The 25,057-nt window shown below is 32.0% G+C and overlaps 2 protein-coding genes and 1 long non-coding RNA gene across 12 annotated transcripts; 1 reads left to right on the top strand and 2 right to left on the bottom strand.

Annotated features, from left to right (window-relative positions):
- Positions 1-3,155: 3,155 nt before the first annotated feature.
- LOC142237540 (transmembrane protein 164) lies at positions 3,156-16,774 on the bottom strand. Of its 5 annotated transcripts, XR_012722503.1 has the most exons (5): positions 16,619-16,774; positions 7,354-7,850; positions 6,989-7,282; positions 4,055-6,178; positions 3,156-3,989 (listed from the first exon to the last, which is right to left on the bottom strand). XR_012722503.1 is itself a non-coding variant. In XM_075308897.1 (4 exons), the coding sequence occupies exons 2-4, from the start codon at positions 7,681-7,683 to the stop codon at positions 5,672-5,674; spliced, it is 1,131 nt and encodes a 376-aa protein (XP_075165012.1). In that variant the 5' UTR covers positions 7,684-7,850; positions 16,619-16,774; the 3' UTR covers positions 3,156-5,671. The 5 variants fall into 5 exon arrangements, 4 of the variants coding, with proteins under 4 accessions (XP_075165012.1, XP_075165013.1, XP_075165014.1 ...); XM_075308897.1 differs by having other exon boundaries at positions 3,156-6,178; XM_075308898.1 differs by having other exon boundaries at positions 3,156-6,178; positions 16,596-16,733.
- A 511-nt stretch (positions 16,775-17,285) lies between these two features.
- LOC142237543 (uncharacterized) lies at positions 17,286-19,051 on the bottom strand. The gene is made up of 4 exons (XR_012722504.1): positions 18,721-19,051; positions 18,242-18,655; positions 17,849-18,177; positions 17,286-17,784 (listed from the first exon to the last, which is right to left on the bottom strand). It is a non-coding gene; the product is annotated as an uncharacterized LOC142237543 (long non-coding RNA).
- Positions 19,052-22,291: 3,240 nt separating this feature from the next.
- On the top strand, positions 22,292-24,923 carry prel (preli-like). Of its 6 annotated transcripts, none has more exons than XM_075308903.1 (5): positions 22,292-22,398; positions 22,480-22,619; positions 23,104-23,308; positions 23,370-23,583; positions 23,695-24,923. In XM_075308903.1, exons 3-5 carry the CDS (start codon positions 23,211-23,213, stop codon positions 24,076-24,078), a joined length of 696 nt encoding a protein of 231 aa, XP_075165018.1. In that variant the 5' UTR covers positions 22,292-22,398; positions 22,480-22,619; positions 23,104-23,210; the 3' UTR covers positions 24,079-24,923. The 6 variants fall into 6 exon arrangements, with proteins under 6 accessions (XP_075165018.1, XP_075165020.1, XP_075165021.1 ...); XM_075308905.1 differs by having other exon boundaries at positions 22,319-22,513; positions 22,565-22,619; XM_075308906.1 differs by having other exon boundaries at positions 22,319-22,513; positions 22,577-22,619.
- The last annotated feature ends 134 nt before the right edge of the window (positions 24,924-25,057 follow it).

Below are 25,057 nucleotides of genomic sequence, written 5' to 3' on the forward strand. Positions count from 1 at the left end.
GAATGGTATTTGGTAGGGGGAGATGAAAAACCCATAAAACCCCTTTAGCTACGCCTATGCCATTAAGCAGATACCGACAATCAAAGTTCTGCTCAAATGGAAAATTGTAATCATCTGATAGCTTGAAACTACCTTCCTAAATATACCTTGGTTCCCACTGATTCGTTTTCCTCATTCGTTTTTCCAAAACATTTCACCGTTCACACCGGGTTAAGATGTTTTAGTTTGACAGTTACCATGGAAACTAGAAATTCACATATATGCAACCTATGTCCAAATAATTACCGCGAGCGCAAAGGGAAAAAAATTTTTATGTTATTTTCACATGTCCATGTTCTTAAAAGCCTTTGTTTATTCTTTTTTTTTTATGAAACTTATTTCAATATTTTGACATATATTTTGAATAGGGTATGTTATTCGGGGTATATTCCAAATTAGGTGGGTTCACATTCTAAAATTGACGTGTTTTGGAGGAAAACTTGTGTTTTGAACTTGTTTTTTAGTATGGCGAAAACGACTCGTTTTGAAGTGCTTATAAAGGGGAAACATTTCAAACCCCAAAACATGCTTGGTGAGAACCAGAGAATGAAGCCGCCCAGTCGCGCCGCCGATTTCAGTCGCCGCAGACCATTTTTGCCAGTCGATGCTGCCGCCGAATATGTCGACTCATCTCGACTCAAATTTAGCCGCCAATTAATCACAAATGTGGATTTAAATCAGAAAAATTTATATATAATTGTCGTATTTTTTCCAAAATTTTGAACACAACCAATCATATTTAAGCTGCTATAATAATTTAGCAAAAATTTAGCTCAGAAAATTTGAACGAAAAGTAAATTTGTTTGTAAGATAGGTTGTACAACTAATCTCATTACCATTCGATTAACTTCAAATTGATTTTATAATGGATAATTGGCCGCCGCCGAGTGAACAAATTTATATCGGCTCAGCCGTCAAGCCACCGCCGCCGGAGGCAAAAATTTAGTGCCCGCCGCCGCCGACAAAAATGGGTCGGCTTCATTCTCTGGTGAGAACACCGTATAAGCGGTGGTCTATCCCCCGGTTAAAGGTTGAGTTACATCGTTAATCCGAGAAAATGCAACTCTTCACACAACGGACGCATTAACGCATGGTATGTAACTCAATCTTAAGAATTAATCGGAGGATGAGAAACTGGCCGTTCTAATTATACAATTCACTCTCCTGTAAAGAATACTCGAAAGATAACACAATGGTTCTGTTGATTAAGAACTGAATATCGTTCAAGGTTTGAAAAAAAATTAAATTTATAACAAAAAAAAAATTTTTTGATTTTAAAAATTCCTAAAAAATTTTACAAAATTCACAGTTTTGTCCAGAAGCAGTTAGTTAAATATTTATTTATTTCGAATAAAATGAGCTTTATTTCACCACAATCGGTGCACAACTTTTGATTTTGTTCCCGATTTACTGAATTGATATAAATCGCGATTTCCGTACAAAAATAACATTTTCAAATTACATGTAATAAGTTAGTTTTTTATGATTCTGTTGATTAAGAACTGAATCTTGTTTTTAAGGTTTTTTGAGACTCTGAATCTGCACTTGATTTCATATATATCGTTATGTTCAAAATTCCGCTACATATATTGGAATAACTTAAAAACGGTTCACCATATTAATTTTAAAAACAATCCGAAACTCCCAAACAATGTAAGTACGGCTTAAAGAGAATATTGTTTGGAAGTTTCGGATTTTTTTTTAATTTAATATGGTGAACCATTTTCAAGTTATTCCAAATGCCTTATTTTTGAACATAACGGTATATCTCGAAAAGTCGAGCTGATAGAAAAAAAACAAAGTGCAGATTTGGATTCAGCGACCTCAAATTACTAAAAATTTGTTATCAATTTCAAATCAACACAAAAAATTTCATTCAGTAAAATTTTTACCAAAACAATAAATTAAAAGTGCAAAAATATATATCAAGTCTTGTCAACTTATGAATGAAAAAGATTTGCGATTGCGAAACATTTAAAAATTTAAAATTAATTGATTAAAACAGTAACTGTGAAAATAAGATGGTTTTCAGCTTGAAAACTGAACTCAGTACTTACCTTAACTTCTTCAAAACTGTCATACCACATATAAAAAATATTCTCAAGGAATAACTGCGAAATCATTTTGAGCTTTTTCGAAAACATTTCGCACGGACAAATATGTAAGAATATTATTTTCCACAAATAAGCTAAGAACCCTGTGTTTGGGACTTTATTCACAGAGATACAAAAGTTGATATTCTTGTTTTGCAGAAACGAAATAAAGACGAAACCTTTGAGAAATAAATGAAATCCAAAATTTAGTACTAATTAATATATTAAAAATTTGAAAATTCGGCAGATTTAACAGGTGTTAAAAACTGTCGGTTTTATTTGGTTTAATGTAAAATTAATGCAAACAACGAAGTTAGTCCTAAGATCACGCTTTCACACGAAAAACTGTTCTACTCCATATAAAAAGCATTTGGGCGGAATAACCGCAAAATCTTTGCATTGAGATTTTCGCACGCAAATCTGGTATTTTGCAAGGGAAAATATGCATCTCATACACCATACAATTGAGATGTTTTAATTTTACAATTACCATTGAAACTAGAAATTCGCATTTAAGCCTGGTACTAATATCACGTTTTCGCACGAAAAACTGTTATACTCCATAAAGAAAGTTAGCGCGGAATAAATGCGAAATCTTTGTTTTGAACATTTTAAAGCACATATTTATGCAACCCTGGATTTTCGCACGAAAAAATAGGCAAGCATATTATTTCGCATAAATAAGATAACATCACTGGGTTCGAGACCCTATATACGGCGATAGATGAAGATATTCGTTTTTTGCAGAAACGAACTTAGTACTAAGCATTACTCCAATTCCCAAATATATTCAACGTTTGTCAAAATAAATACCACTTCCTTTTTTCTATGAAATTTCTTTCAATAATTTGATATATATTTCGAAACGATAAGGTTTGCCAGGGCATATGTCAAATTTGGGGTATTCACATTCTAAAATTGACATGGTTTTGAGGAAAACTTGTGTTTTGAACTTGATTTTTATATAGGGAAAACGACTCTTCTTGAAAAGCTTATAAAGGTACGCGGTATAAAATAATAAAATTGTTTGAGTGCATATTAAGAATGAAACATAATTTATTTTCATATTTTCATCAGTTAACTTAAAATGAAACAAAATAATATTATTTGTGAGAATTTATGTTGGTTTTAGCTTCAATAGAAACCGTTGGTCAATATTTTCCAAATACATAATAACACTAACATAAGAAACTTACAGCTGTTTCCTTATTATCGAAATGAAGACTTTGGTGCGACTGAACTTCTCATAAACAAATCAAGCTGTTTTAGCATATCAGTCAAACGAATGAATTCATATCGTTAAGGAGAAACTCGTAATTAATTAAACCAAATTGCACTAATAGAGATTTTTAAGATAAATTTGATATACCATTTAACGATATTTTAAGAATTTTCAGCTCCAATTTTCATATATAAAACTATATATACCTATGATCTAAATCAACTACAAATGTAATTATGTTATAGTGTTTTCTTACTTATACATAGGTTAATTTGAAAATTGTTAAAATTTAGATATTCATTTAATCGAAATTGTAATTGCTTTTAACATTGTTGTTTATTATTTTTTAATTTTAACAAAATATCAGATTTCTAGTTTTTTATATATCGAATGTAGCATTTATTGTGATCTATAGACTATGCTCGCAAAAAGGTTTTAAATACATTTTATACAATTTTTTTAACTATAGGTAGGAAAATATCCAAATTGACTTTTTTCATATGAAATTAAATTGAAGAATAAGCCAGAATAAAGGATATATTGTCTTTATGTTGCCTTGTTATCGCAATGCTTCGGTTTACTTTACATTACCAACTAAAATTGTCTTGAAAGTGGTCATCTTCATCATTCGTACTCTGTTAAAAAAATAGACATTTTTGAATAGTCCGGAAGTTAAAATGTTTTGCAGGAATGACAATACCTTGCTTATGTTATCGGGGATTTCAATCGCAGAATATGCACAGTGCCTATTAGGTAATGCCACTTCTCCACAAAACAAGATTATTGTTCTCTAGATGTCAAAGTTTGCCTTCCGGTTAAACAAGAAGCAATTGCAATTTTGTATATTTATCACGGCGTTCAATAATAAATATTAACGGACAGAGAATGAAGCTAACACACTTATATCGGCGAAGATTGGCTCTATGGCGTAGAACCGACATTTGAGCCTAAGCAAAACGGAACACAGTTATCCATTTAAACTTTTATTAATCATATTTCGAACGATTATCACATTTGTTGTTCAACCAATCGTATAATCGGGTTTGTTTTTTTACCCCCATTTTCATGAAGCGCCGTTAGTACTACGTTATCTAACGAACTTTTAAACCGTTCTATAGATATATCTGTCAAATTGCCTATATATTCCATATGTTAGCTAGAAACTTAACGGCAGTAAATTTTTCAATTAAAGCTAATAGGAGAGAAGATATTAACTATCAGGGATGGAAAATATAATTTTTAAGAAAGTACAAAAAAGGTATTTTTTAGCGAAAAAGTACTTTTCACTAAATTTCACCAAAAATGCATTGGAAGATTATTTTCAAGAGCTCCTTTAGACTGAATTTTAAAGAAAATAAAATTTTCTTTGTCAACTCCTCAATTTTAAATATATATTTTTTTTTAGTTTTATATACGCTTACAAAGACTACCGTAGTATTGTAATCACGGTTGCCACTGTTTGGTAGCCTTCATAAATTTTCTGTAGTTAAATTAAAAATAAATTTTTGACAAAATTTTCTACAGAAATAAAATTTTGCAAAATAATATTTTTTTGTTAGTATTGTACCATAAATCTTATATCGGCCCAAAAATGTCTACACAAAAGGTACTAAAGCATTGGCGGGGGTACTACGATACTGACCAGTGTGAAAAAAGTACTATAGTACTGCATTTTCCATCCCTGTTAACTATTTACTCTCTATTGACTGCCTATTAATGCATAACGGAACTACATGCAAATGGTCGTTAATCATTTAGAGCAATGTAATTAATGAGTTGTTTTTAGTTGAGGCTATAACAATCATTTAAAACCATTCAGTTTAAATAAATCGACATATTTCCCATAACTTAAATGATATGATTAGTTGTCCATCTAATCAGATTATCGTTCGGGTGCTTGGAGTAAAATTTCTATGGGGAATACTCTACGTCGGCGGGATAGAATTGAATCATTTCAAATGACGCACCACAAATCAAAACAATTTTCTATCTAAATCAACGACTAAAATGAGTCGGCTTCATTTTCTGAACTCAGAACGCCTGGTACACAACCCAAATATTTGAAAGGATAGATATTCTAACTAATATGTATTAATATTCAACAAAGGTTAATGTACACATACAATACAGATAGGTATGTATATTCAAATAATGTCTACATTTGAAACTTCTATCGGCCCGGATACAATCGCAATACATTTGCGTTTTAATATCGATTCTTAGGCATTGTGGGTTGACGAGTCATCGGGGTATACGGGACGAGAGGAGAAGTTCATAGTAGTTACTTCAATAATATTATTAACTTTCTAATTAAATACTAATCGATTTTTGTCGTAGGCATCCTATATTCAGCAGATGCAGGCGTTTCCTGCTCTAACATATACTCATCGTCCTGTAGATAAGAAGTCGATGGACATTCTCGATTACTAATGCTATTACGGTGTATCAGTTGAGATGGTGTGCCATCATCTTTTAAATATAACTTATTACATGTAGTGGGCGGTTTATGTTGATGTTGAGTGGTTGTCGATGATTGTAAGGATGAAAAGTTTCCTGTGGTCGATTGTAATGTTAACTGTTCATACATTTCCTGTTGTTGGTGGTGGTGCTGATGTGACCGGATTGTTGATGCAGCAGTAGTAGCTCCCGGCGATTTGGTCGAATATTGTATGCTCTGAGGCGTAGCAAACAAATAAACTGTTAGCTTATTTAATATGGGACATAGAATTGACTCATGTATCACAGCGGCAATACGATAATTTTGACCTTGAAAAGGATCACTTTCAGCAGCACAAAGCATATGGTTGAGATTTATTCCAGTATACTGAAAAAAGAAAAAAACAACAATTGAATGTATTTATGATGATGGCCTTGGAATAAGTAATTTATAATGATCTAGCGAAGGGTAAACTTATTATAATGTAGAAGGCTAAAGCCAACTGATTTCATTTTTTAACCTGTCAACACTACACTATTACTCTTCACACAATCAATGCGAATAACATAAAATCGAACTCTGAAATAATGGCAGGGATGGACCAATTTTATGTGAGCCGAGCTTCGGTTTAAGCAGATTTTTCTGATGTGTCTTCCCTCAGGAAAAAACAACGACATTTTTTATACTTTAACATTATTTTTGTTAATGAAAATTAGTTGATTTTAGTTAAATTTTGTCAAATTGTCAAATATTTTAATTATCTTTTGCTTGAACTCAAAATCAGAAAAAAAAGTTTTATGCAAATGAAGTACACAGTTTTCCTAAATATAGTTTATATTTTAGTTTATATTTTAATAAAATAGTTGAAGTTTGCTTAAATTGAGTGTAGGAATTTATTCTGTATTTAGTAATACATCAGTAGTTGCCAAATACATAAACATATTGACGTCCCTATATGAAAAATTCCTGGTAAAACAAGCATGGATAACCTCCATTTATCTTTGTAGAACAGTTCTAACTGATATTTGTCAGAAAGACTACTTAGATGTTGTTTTCGTAAAATTGCCAATATCTTGACTGACATTAGGAAAACTTGAGTTTGAATGAAAATTCAAACATTTTAGAAATAATGACATTTATATTCCGAAACGCAGATTCCTAGATTTGAAGAAGAAATTTATATTTTTCATTACTTACCATTGAACAAATATTCAGAACGCTAAAATGGTATAACAATTGAAACTCCACGCCGATTATAACCCAATTAAAGTCACGCAAATCCTCGACTTTATATAAGCCTGATCTGAGGATGTAAACTGGAATTATATATAATAGAGCATGTTGAATCCAGTAAGTGGCCTGCTCAAACGGAAGTGTTCGACATTCAACCTCCGGAAAAATGTATGCCAAAAATGCACCATTTAGATTATTCATTTGTATACGAAACAGGGTCGTAGTCGTCCTACTGGGTTTTGCGGCTAATATATATATCTGGAAAACAAAATTGAAATTTCTTTTTTTATAGGATGCTATAAATTTCTTCTAGGATATCATTAACATACTTGCACTAACGTTTGGATATGACAAGGATTTAAAACAAATATCACAGATCTATTGGCAAGTTTGAAACCCATCTCAATGCCAAATATCAATGTCATCATGAGCAATAATCCTATCCGCATGCCGCTATGAGGCTGGTTTAATTTGTTGGCATCCGGTAGCTGTATGGGTTCCAAACGTTTCATGGCCCATTTTATAATGATGATAAACACAATGCAAAATAATATCGCTTCTATAATTCTTCGTCGATTCGTCATGTAATTCTCGCATTCTGGACCCATAGTACGTGGCACCTCTTCCGTAACACCGCCAACGGCCCAGTCCCAAACCATGATGATTAAGACTCTTTGCGCAGGTTAGGATATAAAAGGAGGATTTCACAATGTTTACGTCGACACGGTCTCCACAGTCTACTATATGTTAATACTAAGAAAAGGCCTCCAGTTTTTTTTGTTTTTCTATTTGATTTCCTCAGTAAATAATCATTATATATTCCGTCCTGAATGTGGAAGATTAGAATTGATTTATATAAGTTTGACAGTTTTTTTTGGCAGTTCCGAAAATGAAGAATAAACGAAGGATATAGCAGGAATTTACCCCCATGTTCTGGTTTACGAATTCGCAAAACGCAAATTTTTTTAATATCAATAAATTCTGAACCATTTCATATTTTGCTATGAAATTTCTTCCATTTAATTTCCTTATCCATAAGAGCAGTATGTAAAATGTTCGTATTATATTGTGGTTCGGAAACTAGCGACTGAGGAAAATTTTGCGTCTTGAGAATTCGTAAACCAGAACAGGGGGAATAGATTTTCTTTGATTTTTTAATGTACTAGTACTCGAGGAAAATTGCTTTTTACAAAGAAAAATGTAAAATAAAATATTTTTGGAATAGATTTCGACTACGAAACTCAGGTGTCTTATTATTGAGCCTAACATAGATTCGGTACAGCATTAATTGATTAAAGAAAATTTCAATACTTGTTGTTTAACAAAGGATTAAATAGTACACAGATAAAGTCAGTTGTTAAATTGATCTAAAATTCAAATTGTTTTGTTTTAGTTTATTTTTAAAATGTTTTAAAGAAATTTTTCCCATCCCAAGTATTGACTCAAAAATTATGAACTAATCGTGGGTATAAAGTTTAACTTTTTTTCTTTGTTTTAGCCAAGCTAAAATTGATTGATGTTATCAAAAAAAATGTAGACAATGTTTGCTATTTTAGCAAACAGTGACTGCTTTTCAGCAGACTTTGTGCTGTTTTAGCAGATTTCTCTGTGCTGTCTACTAACAATTTATTTTTGTGTGTACTAAAACAGCATTGCTTTACTTAATTTAATATAATCAGAAATTTTACATTTTATATAGCGCAACGAATATGGGTACCATGAAAACTTGCCCAAAAACCTAAATGAAGCAGGTCCCCAAAAAAATTGTATGAAAAAACAACAACATCAAATGTTTAAGTTTTTTTTTTTTTTTTGGTAGTAACTTCGATTCACCACTAAATTTCACTTCTCTATTCCGTATTCGGAGAACAAATTTTTCGATATGTGTACGTTTTCTACAGTGTACAGCGATTAGTATTTGTATTAGCCGTTTCATTCCTCGAATGTTACTTGTGATAAGTTATAAAGTGATTTTTAAATACGTTGTGAGCATTAATCTTTTTTACTTGACAATACATAATTCGTCATAATTTATCCTCTATCTTAAGTGTCTCTAAAGCTGTCACGCAATATTTAATACAGCAATGAAATAAAATCAATAAATTAGCATTTAGTTTGATATAAAAATGTGTAATAAAACGCCTCCATAAAAAGAATACATATGTATTGATTTTGGAGGGAAATTCAAGTCAAAACGGTGACAAATGTTTTGTTCTTATCTTCAATACTTCACGACGGAATAGAAGAAAAAAAAAACAAAAAATGTCCTGTCAGAGCTGCGTTTATAGAATAATGAAACTCACGTGTTTACCTCCATTAAATTCTAAATGCAGAGAGCTGTCAACAAGAAGTAAGCATTGAAAAGAGAAATGTAATAGGAATTTCTTCATATATAGTCAGTTTGAGGTTTGTATTAGACGTCATTGTGAGAGCCCGCTTAAATTGAACTCACATGTTGTTGTTAGTTTAACTGCCACCATGTGTTGGAATAATTGTGACCAGTTGCGATAAGAGAAACAAAATCCTATTTGGGAGAATAAGTCTATAAGGGGGTGGTTATTTTCAGTCTATAGTATTGCATATATATATTAACCAAAATAAAAAAAAAACTTGCCAAAATAAAAAGGTTACTATTATAATTCACTTCTAATGTTTTTTTTCGTTGGTACATTAGCTTGCTACACACTATGTGTTGCAATAATAAATAAAAAAGTTCTATTTTTATTGCAAGAATGTTATATTAGACCATCAATGTACACCCAAAAAAAAGTGAACCCACCCTGGAAGAAAATTTGGGTTATTTTAGAAAATTTTAACTAAAATGGTTTTCTAATTGCAACATGTCACAAATAAGTTAATACTTTTTGTCAAATTGAAGAAATTTTTTAAAAATAATTAATTTTTTCTGTTGTTTAAGAAAATTGCATATGTTGAAAGAAAAAATTGGATTTAAAAATTGTTAAAATGTCTTCAGCGCTGTACGAAGTTCGAGACAGGTACAATTTTAGTAAAATTTACTCATTTGACAGATTTATGAACTCCATTTAAGCAAACTTATGCCATTTTAGGAAAATATGAACTATTTTTTAGTAAAATTGTGCACTATATTTGTATACAAGTTTTTTTCTTATTTTTAGTTCACGTCATTAAAGTTAGCAAAAAATTATTCAAATAAGGAACATTTACTCATATTGTGCAAAATTTAACTAAAATCAACTAATCTTCATGAACTAAAATAAAGTTCAGTTGGCATTAGAGCCCCTTTTTTCTGGGTGTATCTTTAGTCATAATAGGGGTATTCATTTTTTTCAGAATATTCAAGAAGAGAATGTTATATGCGGGTTAAATGAGTGCATCCGGAAATAAAAGGCAAAACACGTTTAAGAAACAAAAACAAGTAAGGAAAGTCTAAAGTCGGGCAGGGCCGACTATATTATACCCTGAACCACATTGTTGATCCACATTTTCGATACCACATCAAATCTGTCAAATGTGTTGGGTGCTATATATGAAGGCTTTTGTTCCCATATTCATATATTTAAATCTGACTCGATCTGGACAAAATCTATAGACTTACCATTTAAGTAGGCTAATGTCCTGGGATGGAATAGAATGTTAGTAAAACATAATACCCTGTTCCCCAGTGTGGCGCAGGGTATAAATATGGGAAACATTTAAACCTGAAACAATTTTTAGGCAACTTCGCAAAAGTGTATTTATGATTTATCGGTCGATAGATACGTGTTAGAAGTACAGGAAAATTTAAGTAATTTTTACAAGTTTTCGATTTAGAAGTGGCGATTTTAGAAGGAAAATGTTGGTATTTTGGCCATTTTTTCTGAAATCAGAAAAACATATATGTGGGTGCTATATATAAAACTAAACCGATTTCAACCAAATTTAGCATGCATAGCTAAATGTTAATTCCACTCCCTGTGCAAATTGTTACTTAATTCGCATTACAAATTTGACCTCTGTGGTCATATGAGTGTAAATCGGACGAAAGATATATATGGGACCTATATCTAAATCTGAACCGATTTCAACCAAAATTGGCATATCGGGAACGTTAATTCTACTTCCTGTAAAAAATTTAAATCAAATCAGGCTGAAATTCTGATTTCTGGGCCCATATTAGTAGATATCGGCCAAAAGACATATATGGGAGCTATATCTAAAACTGAACCAATTCCTTCCAAAATCAATAGGGTTCTATTCGGACCCAAAATACATACTTGTGCCAAATTTGAAGTCGATTGCACTAAAATACCGACCTAGACTTTGATTACACAGATTGACGGACATCGCTAGATCGACTCAGGGGCCGGCCCTAAGCAATATTGCTAAAGACAACATATGTCTATCTCGTCTCCTTCTGGGTGTTGCAAACATATACACTAACTTATAATACCCTGTTCCATAGTGTGGCGCAGGGTATAAATATCAGACAATGTTCACGGTATCTTTTCTTTGATATGTCATTTTTAAGAAAGAAAACGGTAGTTTGGATCATTCCCAAGTTTGAAACACGAGCTTAATACTGGCTTTTAGAAACATAAATTTTACCATTAAATTCGAGTTTTAACGCTAAAATTTGTGTTCGTGCCTCTAAACGACAACATTTTCAGTGTACTGGCAATGTCTGCTAGGACAAGTAATTGGAGTCTTATTTGTTGTGAATACTCCTAATATTTACAAACAATTTTTTAGACAGGCATTTGACACCGCCTATAGATTTCGTGTGAAAATAAATATATATTCGATTTTTTTTAATTTTTTTACTTATTCCATGCTCTTTTTGGTATTGTTCATTTACTTTGACAATTTAAAGTGGATAAAGTTCTAATATTATTATAATAATGTACATTAGAAAATGCTATAGTAACACCAATATTGTGAAGATTATATATATTTAAAAAATGACAAGTGATATTTAGATCCAACAATGAGTTCTATGCAATGATGCAAGTTTAGAAATATTTACTCTGCATTTTATGTGATTTCATCACTGTGAATATTAAAAAGTCCTGTAACAGGATAAATACACACAAACACACGCACACACATGTCTCATATACGTTTAAAAAAAATCTTTCATCGTAACGAAATAGTATTTGCAATCATAATAATAAATAGATAATTGAAATTTTGTATATACTATTATATCACATATTATCAATTTTTTTAAAGTTGTTTTCGTAACTTTTAGTTTGTTAACAATGCTGGAATTTGCAGGAACATTAAGGATATTGTATAGTAGTATACATTTTGGTGGAGCTTACATTTTTTCTCAACAAGAATTGTGTTAATTTCAACATACACGCATAGACTCGTACTCTATAGACATATATACGTGTAGTCTAATAATATTTATTTAAATTTGTATATTTTTTCAATTATTATTTTTTTATATTTTTGGCTTTTATTTGCCATTTCTTAATTTCATCATGGTCTTAAATGTGTTCACGTTTTCATTTTTACTATAGAACTGTTCGCTGAAAACTTTAACCCATCGTAACTTTCGTTTCTTTAGCGTTGACTAACTCTCGATTATCCTTTTCCTTAGTTACTCTCTTTTCGACCTAGAGAGAGAGAAAGAGAGTAAATGTTGTTGGCAGTCTTTGGGTGGTGGGTAGAAAGCACTACAATGACAGCAGCTGTCAGCTTTAGACAGTTGTGATTGCGATTTGTTATTATTTTTTACGATAAAAATGTTTCGATACAGTTTGTCATAAAGTATTTTATAGGTGATTTTAAATACATGCTAACTTGCCCAAATTTTTTTGTATATCAAAGCTTAAGGAAATTTGTCTGATTTTATTTAGACTATCTAAATATGCGTTCCTCATGTAGACAAATAAGTAAACAATTTTTATCCAAATATAATGTCGTTGTCCAGGTTTTAATTGCTTCATGACATGTGTGAAACAGAAACTTACAGTTTGATGTAATAACAAGTGAGTAAAGTAGAAAGTCGGGCGGGGCCGACTATATCATACCTTAAACCACCCCTACTGAATTAGTAAACATAAGTATTTGTTGGGTATCATTGAAATAGGGTTAGGAGATAAAGCATATTTCCATACATAAGATAATTAAAGGGTACATGCTTGTATTGCTTGTTGTATTCACAATCTGAACATATATGTCTGATATTGTAGCTATAGTTAATTTTGCACCTACAGAGTTTGTATACAACTAATATTGAGACCTTTATTAAAAAAGAGTAAATCCAAATTCGTGAAAATCGGTCAATATTATTATGTAAGAGTTACATGTAAGTCTAAATACGATCGGATAATACATAAAAATTTGACACTGGAGTAGCAAGGGTTAATAAATAAGAGTATTATGGCCAAATTTGGGAAAATCGAGAGATGTATATAAAGGGTGATTCTTTTGAGGTTAGGATTTTCATTCATTAGTATTTGACAGATCACGTGGGATTTCAGACATGGTGTCAAAGAGAAAGATGCTCAGTATGCTTTGACATTTCATCATGAATAGACTTACTAACGAGCAACGCTTGCAAATCATTGAATTTTATTACCAAAATCAGTGTTCGGTTCGAAATGTGTTTCGCGCTTTACGTCCGATTTATGGTCTACATAATCGACCAAGTGAGCAAACAATTAATGCGATTGTGACCAAGTTTCGCACTCAGTTTACTTTATTGGACATTAAACCAACCACACGAATGCGTACAGTGCGTACAGAAGAGAATATTGCGTCTGTTTCTGAGAGTGTTGCTGAAGACCGTGAAATGTCGATTCGTCGCCGTTCGCAGCAATTGGGTTTGTGTTATTCGACCACATGGAAGATTTTACGCAAAGATCTTGGTGTAAAACCGTATAAAATACAGCTCGTGCAAGAACTGAAGCCGAACGATCTGCCACAACGTCGAATTTTCAGTGAATGGGCCCTAGAAAAGTTGGCAGAAAATCCGCTTTTTTATCGACAAATTTTGTTCAGCAATGAGGCTCATTTCTGGTTGAATGGCTACGTAAATAAGCAAAATTGCCGCATTTGGAGTGAAGAGCAACCAGAAGCCGTTCAAGAACTGCCCATGCATCCCGAAAAATGCACTGTTTGGTGTGGTTTGTACGCTGGTGGAATCATTGGACCGTATTTTTTCAAAGATGCTGTTGGACGCAACTTTACGGTGAATGGCGATCGCTATCGTTCGATGCTAACAAACTTTTTGTTGCCAAAAATGGAAGAACTGAACTTGGTTGACATGTGGTTTCAACAAGATGGCGCTACATGCCACACAGCTCGCGATTCTATGGCCATTTTGAGGGAAAACTTCGGAGAACAATTCATCTCAAGAAATGGACCGGTAAGTTGGCCACCAAGATCATGCGATTTGACGCCTTTAGACTATTTTTTGTGGGGCTACGTCAAGTCTAAAGTCTACAGAAATAAGCCAGCAACTATTCCAGCTTTGGAAGACAACATTTCCGAAGAAATTCGGGCTATTCCGGCCGAAATGCTCGAAAAAGTTGCCCAAAATTGGACTTTCCGAATGGACCACCTAAGACGCAGCCGCGGTCAACATTTAAATGAAATTATCTTCAAAAAGTAAATGTCATGGACCAATCTAACGTTTCAAATAAAGAACCGATGAGATTTTGCAAACTTTATGCGTTTTTTTTAAAAAAAAAGTTATCAAGCTCTTAACAAATCACCCTTTATATGGGAGCTATATCTAAATATAGTAAGTACTATGGAAGATTAGAGTACGCCAATTTTGAGTAAGATCGGTTGATAAATAAGGGATTTATGGCCAAATTTGGGAAAATCGGACAATACATATATATGGGAGCTATATCTAAATCTGAACCGATTTCGATGGAATTTTGCACACATAAAGTGTGGTAAATAAGATTACTTTGTGCCAAATTTGACGACGATCGGTTGGTAAAAAAGTGCAACGTGACCCCATTTGTCAAAATCGGGCGATACATATATATGGGAGCTATATCTAAATTTGATCCGATTTCTTCCAAATTCAATTGCGTTCGTCCTTGTGTCCAAAAACACCCTTACCAAATTTAATCAAAATCGGTTAATAACTGCGACCGGAATCCTGTGAACAACAAATACATAGACAGACAGACGGACGGACATCAAGCTCTAGATCGACTCAGGAGGTGATTCTGAGTCGATTGCTATATATTTTATGGGGCCTAAAACCAATATTTCTGTTAGGCACATTTTTTGGCAGATCAAAGTTATTATACCCTGACCACTATGTGGTTTAGGGTATAATAATAATTTACTACTGTCATCGAAAATAATGTCAGTATGTGTTTCATGTTACATATTTGTAATTATAGGGTATTAGGACATGAACATTCTTCCGCCAAACCTGCCGAATAAGATTAGCAAAAATGTTGTTAATTTTTGAAAAGTTCAGACTAAGTTCAGACTTTGGACAAATACAAGACGAATTCTTATTACAACGTTTTATTGTTTACACTCAGAAGAAAAGTACAGTAAAAATAGCTTTTGCCTGCTGAAAAAAGAGAAGCATTCTAAATAATTTTCAAAACCTGGTTTTTCAACAAACGAATCTCGACATTTTCATTAAAATAGTATGTTCAAGCGAAGCTAAAACTCACAGTCCATGTATATATGGTAGTCTAAAAATTACAACAAAAATGCAACAATAGCTCAGAATAATGTTTAACAACAACGGTAGTGTTCATTTAGTTATTAAATGAACACAAGTAATTTGTTTTGACATTTCACTTATACGTTAAAACCCAAATAAAACAAATGAAATGTCAAAATTTTTATTCATACAGCAACAATATAAAGAAAACTACCTAATACCACATATTACTACTTTTCTTACCAGTAAAGTACAGGAACACAAGTAATATGTATTAATGCTTGTTTAAAATGTAGTAAGCCTTTGAAAGTCAATTGATGACTTAATGCTTTCTACCTCATAAATTACGTTGACGTTAAAACTCAGCTCCAAAAAAAATGCAATTTCAAATTTTTATTTCTCTAGATGCAGCAAGAATATTCAGCAAGCTACACGACTGCTGTTACAAAACTACGGACGTGTTAAAGAAGAAAGAAATCAGTTGATATACGCTGTTATTAAGGTAGCTTTTATAGAAAGATCTAATCTTGTTCTCGAGATATTAATGAGCACGACCAGGCAGTTGACTAGCATTAATATTTGAATTGTCGTTTTCAGCCGACAGATAACTGTTGTTTCGACATTCATTTTGTACTCGTTTTGGGTAAGAAATTTCTTTGGGTGTAAAACAGAAAATTTAAAATTAAATAGCGTTAATATCCAATAATTAAGAAATATTCCAGTGAATGAAATAATTAGCAGTTGACAATTTTCCGTGACGTTAAAACACTTGAAATTTTTTCATTGTAATGCGAAACTATTTATAATTAAAAAAAAAAGTTTTCTAAGTAGTACTATAACTTTGTCCAGTTTTCAATGGATATTTTAGATAATAGCTTCACTTCACGTGACATTAAATAACAACACATCCAAATTTTCCAATTAAAATTTAATTTTTCATTTGATTTGTCCTACCGTTGTCACGTCGAACCACTTACAATCGAACTAAAGCTATGGATAAAACACCGAATTTTCTTTGTATTGCCCGGAAGTGGTCGGACTATCACTATCGTTATTTGAATGTTTTCCACTGTCCGTTCTATCGAAAACTAAGCAAAAGCAGAACATTAAATTACACCCCACAAAAATAAAATGCACGACGTTTTGTTTTTCTTTTCGCAATGAGGAGGGTTTGTTTGTATTGAAAGGTACGTAGTATGTGCGAATGTGTACTTAATACGTGTATGATGTATTAGTTTAATATTCTTTGCCAGTAGTATCTCTCTCTATCTCTGTTGATATTGTAGTTGACCCGTGTGGATGGGGTAAGGTAAGTAATCCCAATAAACACAAACGTTTGAAAAATACTAAAATTCAATAATTTTTCAAACATTTTTTCAAAGGATTAGGGTAATATTCAAGTTGAGAAATTGTTGAGAAAATCGCGTTCTCAACAAAAAACAGACATTACCCTCAACAGTAAAATTCAACACAATAGCAATAATTTCTCAATTGTAATCCTCAAATTGAAATGCATCGCTACTCAATAATTTCTCAAACAGTTTTCAATGTGAGAAAAATAAAAAATTACCATTATTGCGAATACTTTCAAACCACAATTTGTATGAAAGTCAATCCTAGTTCTAACTGAAAGTCAATACTAAATTTCTAGGGATTTTGTAAATTTTATTATTTTTTTCGTTAACAAATATAATAATCTTAAAAATAACATTAATAATATATAAAAATAATAATATAATACCAATCAAAATGTAATTATCTTATTAAACGTATTAATAAATAAAACTATGAATACAACTTTAAATATCTTAAACATTTTTACATGTATAATTCCATTTCCTCCATAATGTTGGTGTCATTAATATGCTGGCAATTTGAAATAATTACTATCGAGGAACTTGCTGGCTTGTGTGTTAAAATAGATTCCAGCAAGAGGAAATCACAAAATATGAAATTGATGACGGGATGTAAATTGATGTAATGCACATTTTCATCCAGAAGTTCTTGATATAGGAATTGTTGCACTTTGGTTTAATTGATTGCACTTTGTAAGTTTTCTGAAAACTTTTCTTTGTTGTTTCCTTCATCGGTTTTTCATCGGCCAACATCTTCCAAGAATATACCATTCAATGATTTTAGTTTTCTGCAAAACAATCGAGTTTTGTGATTTCCATTATGTTTTCATTTCACTTTTTATTTTGACTTACCAATTTGTATTTCTTCCAACTGACCACGTACTTCGTGATTTCCTCAAGAACGTTGGTGTTACAAAATTGTTATTAAAATACTGGCAATTTTCAGGAACTTGATGACCAGATAATTGGAATAAATTTCCAGCAATTTCAATTCACAAAATAACAAATTAAACCGATGATGCACATTTTCATCCAGAAGTTCTTGATATAGGAATTGTTGCACTTTGTTTTAATTGGTTGCACTTTGTAAGTTTTCTGAAAACTTTTCTTTGTTGTTTCCTTCATCGGTTTTTCATCGGCCAACATCTTCCAAGAATATACCATTCAATGATTTTAGTTTTCTGCAAAACAATCGAGTTTTGTGATTTCCATTATGTTTTCATTTCACTTTTTATTTTGACTTACCAATTTGTATTTCTTCCAACTGACCACGTACTTCGTGATTTCCTCAAGAACGTTGGTGTTACAAAATTGTTGTTATTAAAATACTGGCAATTTTCAGGAACTTGATGTCCAGATAATTGGAATAAATTTCCAGCAATTTCAATTCACAAAATAACAAATTAAACCGATGATGCGATATAAATTAAACTATATCACATCGATAGTTTAATTTATATCGCATCATCGGTTTAATTTGTTATTTTGTGAATTTCGAATTATCATCCAGTAGTTGTTGATATAGAAAAGCATAAATACCAAGTTTTTTTGGTTGCACTTTGATTTATGGAAACTTTCTCTTCTCGATAAGCCACTACCATTTTTCATCGGCCAGCCTCTTAATGTGTCCAAGAATCAGCATCCAAATATTTTAGTTGTCTGCAAAGAGATTTGAGTTTAGTGACTTCCTTAAAGTTTTAATTTCGTGTTTTAGTTTTACTTACCAATTATTATAAGCAATTTCAATTGATTATTAAAAAATTTCCACATTTTTGTATTTCTTCCACGAACTTTGTTGTCAAAAGTAGTATTGAAAACCATGTGGTTTTTTCGTTGCATTTCAGGGTAGTGTTTTGTCAAAGTTTTCTCCAATTATCTTCAACACATTTTCAAAGTTTTCGTCAACATTTTGCCAAATTGGTTGTAATTCGCAAACAATTTGAAGATGAATTGAAGATGAGCTTTTTCAAGTCAAGTTGAATTTATGTTGAAAATGATATTTACCCTCAAACTGAAGAGGTGTTGCATTTGAAAAACGCTCATCCTGTGTTTATTGGGATCTTCCATTTTTTTTGTTGACATAGCTAATAAGCGTTGTGCACTGCTTAAATGTGTGATTTAAGAAACAAAAAAGATGTCTCTTCAACCTTCATCTGTGGGTAAATTGTAATTCTTCTTGCCATTAACCTCGACTTTCATTACCAATGTCAGTATCGCCCCATTGTGGTGTGATAGTGTTTGTTTTCTTATGCCGTTAATTAAATAATCAATAATCGATACCGCCAGAGGAACGTTATGTCCGCATTAGGTTTTATGCAATGCACAAAGAAATAGACAGACGGTAGACGGGAGTTAGAATATCAATCATCGATAGTAAATAAAAGTTCGTAATGTGTAACACTTTCAAAATTGAAAATTTATATGCATATGTTATGGTCTGAAACCACGTTGCTATACCAATTATTACACTTAAATTTCCTTGATCAGTAGTACACCCAAACAAATTTGTTAGTAGAAAAAAACAAAAACTCTCATGAAAATGAGAAAGCAGTTACTTCTTTCCCTAGAACATGTGTTAGTTTGGTTAAAAAAAAAATAAGAACAAACAATCTAGCGGCTCTTGTAACATAGAATATATCTTGTATAAAAAATCTTAATTTTTCTCAAAATAACGAAACGAAATTTTTGGTGATCGTAGTTAGAAATATGTATTTACAATATTAGAGGACTGAAAACGAAAAAATAAAATAAAAAGATTTTCTTCATACACTGGTAGAACTTTTGTATTTTCTTTTGACTTGAATCAATTGAAGTCATTAGAATTCATGAAAAATTAAAATGCACACATAGAAAAAAGTCGGCTAATCACAACAGTCGGTGTGTTGCTAATAGGGATGTCACCCGGGATAAACCCCGTGATTTCGGGACGGGATTAATCACGAATCCCTGGATTTTTCGGGATCCCGAAAAAATAATTCCAATTTGTTGAATTTGTGGCTTTTTAGCTTTATTTATTAATAAATTGGAGTCTTCATTCAGTGCAAACGGCCCTTAGATTTCATACCCGACAAATTGAGTTAATAAACATTTATGGTACACCTTGAGTAAGAATTTAATTTGATCAAAAACTGAAGTAAACGATAGGTGAACAAGTTCATGTGAAATGGAATTCGTGCCACATAAAATAAAAAGCAATGAGTAAAACGACAATATGACAAGATCGCGTTTTTCTGATAAAAATTTGGATGTCTTGATATTTTTACCTAAAACGATGAAGTACAAAAGGATTAACACAAGTGTACGAAAATATACCTAATGTAATCAAAATCCTTAAAATGTTTTGATAAATATGATAGCATTTTGAAATTGCTTTTTAACTTACTCTTGTGTTTTTTTTTTAATTGAATTAAACTAAATTGGATTAATGTATAACAATTTTTGGCGATGTATTTAAAAAATCCCGAAAATTTTGAGATCCCGAAAATTTTGAGATCCCGAAAAAAAATCCCGGGAATCAATATATTTTGCTCTCGAATCCCGGGATTTATAAAAATCGATCCCGAATGACAGCCCTAGCTGCTATATTTTGGTACTTCAGGGTCTAGCAAACAAAAATTTTATAATTTTTAAGTTTTACAATTTTATCCAAAGTATTTAAGTACCAAAAATAGCTTCTAAATACGACATTTAAATATTTTTGGGCAAATGAAAAACATATTCCAAATACATTTTTGTTTTAATGTAATCGAGCTTAAAGAATACCATACAATGTTTGTAATTTCAGCAACCCGTGTCTACTAACAATTTTTTGGGGTGTTTGCCATTTATATTTATTGATAAATTTCTTAATTATGCGCCGTTCATACTATATCTGTCAGCATTTCAAAATTCGATTTTATCCACATCGCTACCATAGTGACACTGTAAAAATCGTCGAGTGTGATGGGAAATGTAACCAAGAAGTTTGAAAGTATTTTGCCATCACTATGATATGAAGGGGCTTTTTGATACTTTTTTGAAATGTATATATAGATAATATTTTTTAGATATATTTTCAAACATACAAAATCGGTCAAGGATTATAAAACACTGGCTGGTAGACGGCCGGAGTCACTAGGGAAACGGCCGAAGTCACTAGGAAAAGAGCTGTTGTGGTTTTTGTAGTGATAAGGGCATTCTTAAGTAATCTGTGGCTTTTGCATTTTTGAAGAATTAGCAATTAATAAATGTACAAAGATCTAAAAGCAATATTTTTATGAAATTCATGTTGGGTACGATTACTACCCAGTAAAAAAGCGCCGCCAAAAAAGTGATGAAAATGTTCTTTTTGGATCCGGAAGTGGTGCAAAATTGACGCACAAGCGATGAATTTAACATGATCTTGTCATAGGACGGAAGTCCTCCATTTCAACAGTCGTTGCACTGAATTTGCATCACTTCTTTAGGTGTGATCCGAATTCAATGTTTTGGATGTAAATTAAAAAATTCTGTGATATTTTGTCAAATAAATAATTTTTATAATTTTTAATGGATTCTAACGCTTGTCGGAAACGTTTGACCTCAAATATTTTCAAAAATTCACATTTTTTTAGATTGGACTTATCACTTTTTTCGCCAAAATTTAAATGATTTGTACCATTTTATGAATTCTTACTCTATTTTTAACCTATTTGAAACAAAAAAGTTAAAATTACTCATTAAAAGTATGAAAAACCCAAGATATAAAAAATTGAATTAAAAGAACTTCCTGGGTAGGCATAACATTAAAAGAACAAGTGCTTTTAATGTTATGCCTTTGGAAGAACTTCCAAATTTTTTTGCTGGATACAAAATGGACACAAAATAAAGATAACAACCTATTAATTTAGCAACTTGGAAGAGTACAACTTCTCGCCAATGGGGGGCGATTTTTAGACAAAATTTGGATATCGTCTACGGGTATTTAACGCATTTATCGATTTGTCTTTTTCTTATCGGAGACCAATGTTAAAGTATGAATCTTAATATGAACGCGAAATTAATAATTAGTATTTGATTAATTTTGTACTGATAGTCTCACAATTAACATTATTTTCCTGTCGTAAATATTGACATTATTAATGAATTGGCGGCGTTGACTGGCAAAAAAGACGGCGCCTGCTATATTTGGCGTCTTTATTCTCTGGCTTTGACATCATTAGTTACGTCGATTTATCTGTCAGTTAAATTCAACGAGATTTGTGGTATGGTGCGTAAACAAATGTCGCCAACGCTTTCATTTAGCATTCTTTTGCGTGCTATTCTTTCATAGTGAGTGAATTGTCCCCAACCCTTTTTCCCCCCACCAACAACAAAAATATTTTGTATTGGGAATTTGGAGAATATGTTGAAAATTATTGAATTGTGAGGTTCTTAATATATTCGTGAGTTTCTAAACTATAAGGATTGAGGGTTTAATTAACATAAGGATCATAATATTTTGATTTATGTGTCCTTACCCCCAGAAAAAAACTGGAATGTGTGAATGACTAAAAGAAGGTGATTACGAAACTTCTGGACTTCAAAACACCGCCTCTAATTATCGAATAGAATATTTTGCAGAACGCTGAGAAAAGGAAAGGATTTCGGATTTGAATAACATTTGGTAAGACTATTAATAGGTTAGCAACAGCATCATTGCACATTTTGAGAGACAATTTCACTTTCCTCATCAGCTGTGGACCCAGCCAGTTTTGTTGTTCTCTAAAGACAACGTGACTCTTCGCACGGAGAGTGGGTTCAAGAGTAGTGAGGCAATTATCTTTCGTTTTTATATCTATTTATTTAATTAACAACAAACATTGAATGCACAAAATAATGCTCTGGTTGCATGTGGTACGACGTATTTGCCGACAGACTGCGTCTATTTTTACCCAATGTTTTCTAGTTGAGTTATAGTGCTCAGGGTTAGTAGTGATATAGTATCATTGCAACATAATAAACGAAATTGTTGCTTAAGGCGGTAATAATATTTTTCAATCTGGCTTTTTATCTTTAACTGGTTGTTAACTTTTTCCTTTATGTCTATGGAACATTGCGATAAGATTGCAAAACAAAAACCATTTCTAACAATATTTTTTTTTTTTTAGATTAACATCGGTTGGTGATTTGTGTTATATGTGTGCGTGCGTCAACCAATAAAAAGGTGGATATTATTGACGTCAAATACGAAGATCAAACAAAAATCAATAACAAAATGGTTACAGCTTCGTATCATCGTACAGAAACTGTCTTCGATTACACTTGGAAGCAGGTGGTACAAGCTTACTGGAATCGGTATCCCAATCCTTCAAGGTGAATACGAATACGTAAATATTATTGTAAAATGAATGACATTGTTGTACTTGTTTTGCAGTGTTCATGTTTTAACAGAGGATACCATCTCACGTGAAATAAGGGATGGGAAATTATACTCTAGACGAATATTGTCCAAAACAAATCATGTCCCCAAATGGGGAGAACGATTTTATAAGAACACTCCCGTTAAAATTATTGAAGACTCCGTCCTAGATCCTAAAAATAAGACTTTGATAACATTCACACGAAACATTGGATTCCAGAAGATTATGGTAAGGTTAATTGTAAACTAAATATTGATAGCCTTATTATCCTAACATCATTCAGTTTTCAATTTGATTAAGTTAACTAAAATTATGCTTTTACTTTTTTTCTATTTTCAGAAAGTTGATGAAATCGTTGAATACTCAGAGCAGGATGGCCGCACAATAGCTGTTCGACGAGCTTACATTAGTTCACAGGTATTCGGATTTTCTAGAGCTATTCGGGCTTTTGGCATTGAACGTTTCAAATCGAATTGCCAAAAAACTGCTAATGGTTTTAATTACGTCCTTCAAAGAATGTTTCCAAACCATCAACATACTTCCCATGTACCAGCAATAGCGGCACCTCAAACAAATACAGGAAAAAGTATTGACCACCATCATCACACATCCACCCAACAACACAGTAAAACGGATAGATTCAAAAAAGGATGTGTAAATAGTTACGAGTTTATCAAAGGGCAAGCGAGCAAAATAGCCCAAATGTTTTCGGTTAAAAATTGATGAGAGAATGTCTGAATCATTTGGCGACTACACAAAGTAAAGCAACGACTTGTTCACAAAGTCTAGCCAGTAATTCAGGATCATCATTTTGTGCTTTCATCATATTTTTTACTATAGTTGTATCAGTAGTGGAATTTTAGTGCCTAATTTAAGGTCTTAGAAGTAGAGTCGTTTGCACTAAAATATTTAGTGGACTATTTTCAATGAGTGGCGGTTGGATTGCCCTTATGCAAAAATAGCATTCTAAATATATTTTGCAAAGTATTCTACTACATAGTATCGATACGAATGCGAAAACGAAAAGGGAGTAGGATCTTTCATTGAAATCATTGTCAATCAATGACAACGAATTGAAGCATGACTGGCTTGTGAACATATGCCAAGTTGAAGAAGTTCGTTTTCCTATTAAATGTTACACCACAATTCCATAGCGTAATATGTAAAACAGTTCTAGAATGATGCCGTCAAATATTCAATAGAAGATTTTACAACTAAGCAGCGATAATATATCCATTGTGCAAGTAATTGCGGTGCTTGTTATTAAGTTGACTTACTGCAATGATATGAATTTCATTCCATAAAGATTTCTTACACAGCAATATGTTCCCTTCTTTTTCCTCCTGAGAGACCGCATCCTTCTCCTTTTCCTTTGATGAGTCTTTTTCTTATTATAGAAATCGTGTTTTTACCTAAAAGTCCTAAAAAGAAATCATGTTATTGATATGTAATCAAAAATTTCCATTATGGTTTTCTAATTCTAGTTTAAATAAAAATTGTAACTTAATCTTCTATATATATTTTAAATAAATTAAGTGGAAATAAAAATTAATTTAAAGAACGTGAAATTTTGTTTTTCTTTATTTATTTCGTTCTTGAGAACGAACGTAAAATATTTGACTGAAGACAACCCCTACTTGAGACTTGGTATCTTAGCACTTTTTTCTGACAAACTATCAAAATGAACAATTGCTGTGTTTTA

The sequence above is a fragment of the Haematobia irritans genome, chromosome 5 (genome assembly GCF_050003625.1).
Source record: "Haematobia irritans isolate KBUSLIRL chromosome 5, ASM5000362v1, whole genome shotgun sequence".
NCBI classification, from domain to species: domain Eukaryota; kingdom Metazoa; phylum Arthropoda; class Insecta; order Diptera; family Muscidae; genus Haematobia; species Haematobia irritans.